The sequence below is a fragment of the Armigeres subalbatus genome, chromosome 2 (genome assembly GCF_024139115.2).
Source record: "Armigeres subalbatus isolate Guangzhou_Male chromosome 2, GZ_Asu_2, whole genome shotgun sequence".
Taxonomy (NCBI): domain Eukaryota; kingdom Metazoa; phylum Arthropoda; class Insecta; order Diptera; family Culicidae; genus Armigeres; species Armigeres subalbatus.
The window spans coordinates 424,153,546-424,161,800 of record NC_085140.1 but is presented as its reverse complement, the minus strand read 5'-3'; the positions used below and the strand labels follow the sequence as shown (position 1 = coordinate 424,161,800).

General features: G+C 38.6%; 1 protein-coding gene across 2 annotated transcripts in view; it reads left to right on the top strand.

Annotated features, from left to right (window-relative positions):
- The first annotated feature begins 1,179 nt into the window (after positions 1-1,179).
- Positions 1,180-8,255, top strand: part of LOC134213482 (uncharacterized) — a 69,240-nt gene continuing 62,164 nt past the window's right edge. The window contains exons 1-2 of one of the 2 annotated variants that reach the window (XM_062692564.1): positions 1,180-1,525; positions 2,318-2,752. In XM_062692564.1, the coding sequence (XP_062548548.1) occupies positions 1,464-1,525; positions 2,318-2,752 (497 nt within the window). In that variant the 5' untranslated portion in view covers positions 1,180-1,463. Of the gene's footprint in view, positions 1,526-1,992; positions 2,142-2,317; positions 2,753-8,255 lie in introns of those variants that run through there. The other variant, XM_062692565.1, reaches the window with a different exon arrangement.

Sequence of the window (8,255 nt, the reverse complement as noted above, 5' to 3'; positions counted from 1 at the left end):
TTGCTCTGGTTCTATTTTGTACTTTTTGTGCGAATCATCGCACAAAAGTAGAGCGCAAAAACCAACCGCAGACGGCGGTCGTAACGAAGCTGTGAAATTTTACTTTTTTCGTTGACAATCAATAATTCCAATAGGCTTAAAAAATTGCTGGAGAGTTGCCGATTCGATTGATAATAAAATCTCGAAAATCCATTGAAAGATAAAGGAGCTATTAGCGTTTGAAATCTATCCTAAATTCGTGACGGTCTCGAATTTGGGAATTTCCGTTTTACACCCTGTATCAGAGTCTTCCCCTTAGACGTAGTTTACGTCAAAAAAGTGAAGTGCGGCAGACTGGATTCGAACCATGGACGTCGGGGTCGGGAGGCCGGTATGTAGACCACACGCCCATCGACGCTTGAATACTCGGGAAGGTAACTGCGTATAAGAAGCACTACTGGTGAAATAATCGGTCGAAGATTCATAAGGCGCCAGTTATGAATTTCGATAGTCCAGTTCGCTGAGTGTACTGATTTGAAATTGATCAAACAGTATTGCTACGTTTAGACAAGTCAAGTGAATTAAGCAAGTCGCTCGAATCGAACTCGAAATGATAGTTGAACATGTTCAACTTTTTGTTGGAATATCAGGTAGTGTGCGACGCTTCGCTGTAGATCGAAGATGGATAGGAGGTAGGCCAGTTGGTTGTAGTTGCTCTTGGGTAGATTAAGGAATATTGTTATGGATGTATTGTAGATACCTATTGTTGAATAAAGAGAACTGCAGCTACTGGCAGAAGTATCAGTCAGTAGCCTGCCGTGGTGTAGAGAGGGAACTCTAGTTGTTATTCTTTGTGAGGGGGTTCCCTTGTCTTCGGCCAACACTTTTGGCAAGTCAATTGAATTAAACTGAGTTGTTCAATTCACTTGCCCTGTCAAAACGTAGCATATATCTATGAATCCATTCGCTTCAAATCTATTTTATTTCGATTGGAATTCGCTGCGATCATTACCAGTGAGACACCCTTTGGAAAGTTCTTGAAAAAAAAAATGTTTTTTTTTGCGTTCCGTAATATTTGAACATATTCTCAAAAAATCCCGGGAACCGTTCCCTATCTCGTTGCCTTTACCAAAAAAAACAATGCGCGAACGCTTTGCCAACGCCAGCTGTCAATTCCACATAAAAATCAATCCGACGTTTCGTTGTCGCCTGCATCCGTGGGAAAAGAAATTCGATCCATTTTTTCCCGAAAAAATGTATACCGTATTCCATTCGCGTCCATTTATTATTCGTGATTGATGAACTGATAGATACAAGATTTTAGTGTTTTAGCTCGTGCGCGGCCAGGTTACCCAAAATCCCGCGTTGCTGTTATCCAATCGCGTATAAGTGACGGAGCGAAGAAGACTCGCCAATGTTTTTTCGTCGCGTCGTCAAACAGTGAAAATTGGGGTTCCCTGTGCCGGAACAGAAGAAAAACTACGATGCGAACCAAAAATCTGGGATACACATGCTGCACCTTGCTGATCGTTTTGCTCGTGTCCAAGTAAGTTCCGAAAATGTTGGTCGTAGTAACGAAATGCCAACGAAAGTGAGAGTTCCCCGTTGGTCGTTGTGATCGATTTTATTGGAACGGAAGATGTATGATGTGGGCCTCCCGCAGTGCCCCACGTCACAAAAGGGGGTGTTGTCAATATTCAAGGCCTTTCTGTGTCTTGTATGATGCAATGGCAAGAATGTTTTAGATAAACAACAACGCATTTATTAATAACTAGCTTGAATGCTTATTGTTCATTGTTTCAGCTCTTCGACGATGAAGTTTCCTACCAATCTATCAGTTGCTCGCAAACAAGATCATAAATAGATTAAATTTATTAGTTTTTCAAGGTTACCATCAAATTTACACTAAGAGCACAGACAGGATATGAATGTTTTGCAGTGACTGTCGACATTTTTTAATTTGTCCTGACACAACATGGTCAATCATAAGATGCAGTTGATTTTAATACTTGTTGACATTGGCAGATCCGTGTATTTCGTCTTCAACTGATAGGACTTTTTGGCTTGATTTTAAAGTAACTAAAAATTGAAGTCTGTTATACTACTTAGGCCGATATACACATAATCGAATAAGTTTAATCAATGGAATTTGCGTTACATGGGTAATCAAATTTAAATTTCTAATATTGGTATAATAGTGAGTCGTAGACTAGTGGTAAACAATGTAACCTGTATCGTTTGCTTATTATTTATTATCACTTCCAATATTACCCACAAAAGCTTGAGTATTGGCAAATCTGCAGAAAATGTACGGCGGTCTTCTATTCTTTCATTCCAGTGGCCTTCTGTTCATGTCGGTGGCTTCGGAGACGACGAGACCATTGGAAAACAGTGATGAACAGCGGGAACAACAGCAGCAACAGTATCATTCATCGCATCTTTACAAACGAGAACAGCATCCGGATGATTTGGTTGGCGGAAGAAAGGCGCAGAAAAAAGTGGCGCCAGATGGCAAGGAGTCCCAGGGATGGGAGAGTGAAAGTGTTTTGAAGGGTGGTTTTGTGAAAAAGAGTGATCAGCCAAAGTTCAAAAGTGACGGTGCTAGAAAAAAGAGTGCTGCTGGTCTTGGAAAGACAAGTGCTCGAAGGACTAGCGCATCCCGAAAGAAGGATATTTTGTTGGACAAACCGGCGAAACTCGAGGAACCACCGGATCTAAAAGAAGTGATATTTTTGGATGCTCTTTCAAAAAATTCCGGCGTCACAAACAGCGGGTGAGTGAACTTTTGCTTTTATTCGACTGTGCACTTTTTTTTTGAGAGGTAAAAATATTCAGTTTTTAAATTATTGTAAAACTGAGTACCTAACAGTGTTTTTTGAAATTATATCACTTTGGAAAATTATAATTCAATTTCATCTTATGACAAAAAAAATAGCTTCAAGATATATTAGTATTTAAACATGATAGGCTGTAAATAAAAAGGAAATAAATTCATTTGCACGACCTTAAACTGACGGTGGTCATTTCTGCGCGTCGTGATTAACAGGAAGGTAAGCATAAACATAACGATGCATGGAAACTGCGCCAGCAGTCATGTGCCAGACGTGTTGAACTTCGATAATAATAGCCACATGACTCCCACATTGTCTTCCTATTCGTTTGGACGAGAGTTATTCCTGGTGTGTTTCTCCGTCGAAAATATTTACGAATGTATTTAAATTCTTCATGGCAGAAGACGCACAGAGTAGCAGCTCTCTGTTTGGAACGTGTTTACATGCACATTTCGCTTTCAGAGGAATATGCGATTACTGTCACACGCCGTTCCACGAGTAGGCTATAATAAGAACTGATATACGACGTATCTACTCGTTGTATTTTGAAAAATCTTCATCATTCCTGTAAAACGTAGTTATCTTTCGACAGATCATTATGTATTGATTTCAACTCAAAATGAATTCAAAACCGTTGTAGATTAGAATGCGTCATGAAAGTTGCAGGAGGGCCAAACGCATTTTTTTAATATTCCCTTTTAAATTCCCATATGAATATAAATTGCCCTAAGATATCGCCAGTAAATTAGATGAAGAAGCAACCAAATTAGCAAATTTTCAGAAACGATTTTTTCAATTTTTCGCTATAAGAAACTTCTTTATTTTTGTAATTATTTGGAATTTTACGCATCTGCATGTGTTGATGCAAATAGATTATTTTTGTCTGTTTCAGCAAAGAAATAAAAAAAAAACAACAAATTCATGATTATTTTGTGAATTTTTAAAAAAATCGTCAAATTTTGAAATATGTACGCATAACATTTGATGTATTGTGAATTTCGACCTGGGTTTTTGTCAGGTGCAACTTTATACCGATTCCATCCTTTGCCCGCTTAGATATCAAAATGTCAAAAACCAAAAATTTTGAGTGTCGCCAGTATTGCACGAAACCTTCAATGTTATTGTTCATTCAGACCAGACGTATTTCGCTGTACTCTTATCAAATCTGGAAGTAGAACATTTTTTGACAAGGCCCTTCTTTAGCATAGTGATAAAATATGCGGCTACAAAGTAAAGACCTCCTGAAAAAAAAAAACAACCTAGAGCTTTTCAGTGGATTATTGATTCAGGTGCGTCCTGTCATATGTGCAATGAAGAATCTAAGTTCCTTGATAACGCCACAAGCATCGTCGTAGAAGCCACGTTGGCGGATTGAAATACAATCAAGTCCAAAGGTGTTGCAACATACAAGCTGAAAAGATACTACGTACGTACGTACGATACTAGACTACGTAGCTGCTGTCAAAACCATGCGGGTGGGTGGGACTGGGCGGAATAAACAAAGCAGAAGGGAAACAACAAACTGTCCGTATGTTCAAATAAAATGCGCTTTGAAATTCTTTTTTCGGGAATTTTGTTATATTTGTTATTGTATAGTTTTAAATGATGTTAATCCGGTACTGTTGTCTTGATTCAGTTATAAAACGTTATTCAGAATTTTATTCAGGGTTTTCCTCACAGATTGTGTTCTAAATTAGGTTGGTGGATGGAATTAGTTTATGGAATTGCCCTTAAAACCCGTTCACAAAATCCGTTTAGAATTGACAGAAAAGTACACGCTTAAAATCTAAGTTTACCGATTACCGAGAATCCAACAGCCGGGATATTGGTAATAATTTCGACGAATTTCGGTAAAATTTACCGAGTCATCGGTAATCGTTACCGAGATCTCGGCAAAAAAACGAATTTCGGCAAAATAGAGACGAAATTTCGGTAAAGGAATTAACGAATTTCAGTAAAAAATATTACCGAGATCTCGGCTGTTGGAATCTCGGTAAAATTTTTGCCGAGGTATACAAAATAATTTGAGTGTGTATATTTAAGGGATACCGAACAGAATTATTTTTTAAATAATATCCAGAATTTCTTTTGAAATTCTTCCTAAAACTCCTTTGCGCGTTTCAGAATTTTCTTCTGTAATTCTGCCAGAAATCACTTCAGCAATTATTCGAGGAATTCTTTCTTGAACTCTTGTATGCATTCATTGGCGATATATTTTAGGAATTCCGCCATATTCTAGGAATATCTTTGAATGCTGTTCCAGGATTTTCTCTGGAAGTTGCTGGATTAATTTGGAAATTCCTGCAAAAACTCCTCCAGAAAATCCTTCTGGAATACAAGAACTTACTCGAAGTTTCCTTCAGGAATTGCTCCGCAAGTTTCGTACATAAATGCCCCCGGAGCAATTGAGCAATTTCCCCGGAAGATTCTTGAGGAATTCTTCTGGAGTCTGGAAGTTCTTTGAGGAATTCCTCCGAAAGTGGACGAACTCTTCCGGAAGGAGGAGTTCTACCGGAAGTTCTTCAAAGAAATCCTCCGCAAAATTTTCCAGGAATTCCCCCCGGAAGTTCCTTTACGGGTTTAAACGGAAGCTAACACAAAAATTCCTACGGAAGTTCCTCCAGGAAGCAGGAAGTTTTTCGAAGAAATTTCTTGAGGAATTAATAGAGGAGTTCCTGGAGGAAATTCCGGAGAAATTTCTGGAGGAACTTCCAGAGGAATCCCTGAAGGATCTTCCGGAGGAATTACTTGAGGAACTCCCGAAAGAATTCCTGAAGGAACTTCCGGAGGAATCCCTGAAGGAACTTCCGGAGGAATCCCTCAAGGATTTTTCGGAGGATTTCCTCAAGGAACATGTAAGGATGAAACTTGCGGGGGAATTTCTGAAGGAAACTTCAAGTAAATTCCTGCAGGAACTTCCGGAGGAAACGTTGTTAAGTTTTCCATGTTGGACTATTGAAAGATTAGGAATTTCAGAAGGAAGTTCTAGGATAAAGGTAGCCTCGGGAATTTGATCCGAAGATTTTTACATATATTTTCGGGATTTGGGAACGAAAATTCAAAATCCCGGCCCCATTTAAAATATACGGGGCCTAAAATCCGGCAGAAAAATTTCCCGGAAATTTTTTTTGGATGGAGTCAATGGAGTAAATTATAAAACGTAACTCAATCTTAGACTGGTTTCGACTCCAAGCTCCAAGCTCCTGCTGATTAATTAGGAAAGAAGCGGATACACATTTGGTGGATTTGCTGAACCTTCTGACTGATTAGAGCTTCGTGTAAAGGTGAGATTCCGAAATGCCAAACGCAATGAGATCAGATCTCTGTACAAAAACGAATTCGGAAAAGCAAAAATATGTTTGAGCTTCAGTACCGTTGTTGAAGCCGAAACTGATTAAAAGGCGTGCCTTTGAGAGTTGGTAGAGGCCATTTCTCGAAGGGTATAAATAGCGGTACCTCAATCTAAAGAGGCCTCACATTAAGTTTGTGAAATATCTAAAATGAAGAAATGAAGCAGAAAGACAACAAATGACACGGATATCACATAACATATAGGCATCTTTGCCGGAGAATGTGGTGCTTCCATGTTTTCGAAACACTAGCGAACCTAGTGGTGGAAGTCAAGCTTTACTGAACAACGCTCATAAAACAAACCAGCATCGCACGCTTTGCTGTCTCTTTCTTACGCCTTGGGTATACGTTTGTCGATAGCAGTTTGTTCTATGATGCCTATTTGCGAGTATACTACAAAAGTCTATAATATCACAGTAGAGCATTATCATCATCAGTGCTGTCCGAGTGTAGACGATTTGGACTTAGGGAAAATCACTCAAATTTCAATGAAGGTCAGGTGAAAAACAGCTACATTTTACGCGCACTTTTAGCGCAACGCATAACGCGAAACGCTTGTAGATTCGAGGTCTTAATTAAGGCCTCTCATTCACGACATTACTGGTACGAATCTGGTCTAAGTGGATTTATTTTTTTAAATTGAAGGCGATTCTCATCACAGTCGGTGTCAGAGTTCTGATGCAACATAGTTGGGCACCAGTTTTTTTGGCGTAATTGATACATTTATGATTTGACGTTAGTAGTAAAAACTGTTATTTGAGGGAGAATCGATCAATTCAATGAGCGATGTCTTGACTTGACAATAAGACGAGACCAGTGGCATTCTATCTAAAATTCCGCTTGAGGCCCTTTCAAATCATTTCAACAACACTAGTACCCCTGCTGGTATAAATTGCGATATTGACACTATTAGACGAGAGGTGGCAATGCTGCGTATTTATATCAATGTGATTTTGTATATACAGCAACAACTGTTGTTGAATGGCGTAAGTTATGGATGTTACTTTTGTAAACTCTAGATGGAGAGCAGTCATAAAGAATTTGTAGTAAACCGCTTGAGTTTAGTATGGAGCTGTAATCAGATCTTATTTATTGTTTAGATATGCAAAATGCAACAAGGGTATCAAAAATCTAAAAAATATTTGTAGCTTTTCTACCTAGGTCACATATTGCTGCGTTGCGTAGTTAGTGAGAACGGGTGATTTGTCCATACAAGAAAATTCATTTTACCACAAATGTTGTGGCGCCATCTCGTTCAAACGGCACCTTTGGCCTCGTCCTATTACTCTGAAAAAATTAATGATTTTGGATATCGCTGCATCCTGGATATTTTAGGGAAATTCCTCTAGATTTTCCGTTTGGAACTTCCTTTTCAATTTCCATCCAGACTTCAGATGTTGCTTGCGAACTTCCTTCAGGAATTGCCACGGAAATTAAGAAAATTCCATAGGAAATTCCTCCTAAAATTGCTTCGAAAATTCCTTCCGAAATTCATTCGAATATTCCTTCAGATGTTTTCTTTTAAATTTACCTCAGATATTGCCTCTGAAACTCCTCCAGGAATCTTTTCGAAAGTTACTCAGGATTCAGGAAATTCCTTCGAAAATTCCTCCAAAAATTCTTCCAGAATTTCCATAGGAAATTATTTACCAAAATATCATTCGGAAATTTCCTTATGAGTTCCTACAGAAAATCCTTTCAATTTTTTTCTAAAGTTCTTCCAGAAATTCCATTGGAAATTCCTACTGAAATTCCTTCGGAAGTTGTTCCAGGGATCGGGCATGCCTCCCGAAAATCTTGTCCTTGTCGGATTCCATTCAGAATTCCTTCGAAAATTCTAGTCAAGTAAGTTCGATAATTATTCCAGAACCTCCTACTGAAATTCCTTCGAATGTCACTCCCAAAAATCCTTTGGATATTACTCCAGGACTCCCATCGGGTGTTCAATTCAGGAATTCCTTCGGAAGTTCCTTAAAGTTTTTCTTCGGAAATTCCTCCAAAAAATCCTTTTGGAATTCTTCCAGGTATTCTTTCGAAAATTATTCTAGAAATTCCTTTGGATTTTTTCCGGGAATTCCGTCGAAAATTCCTTCA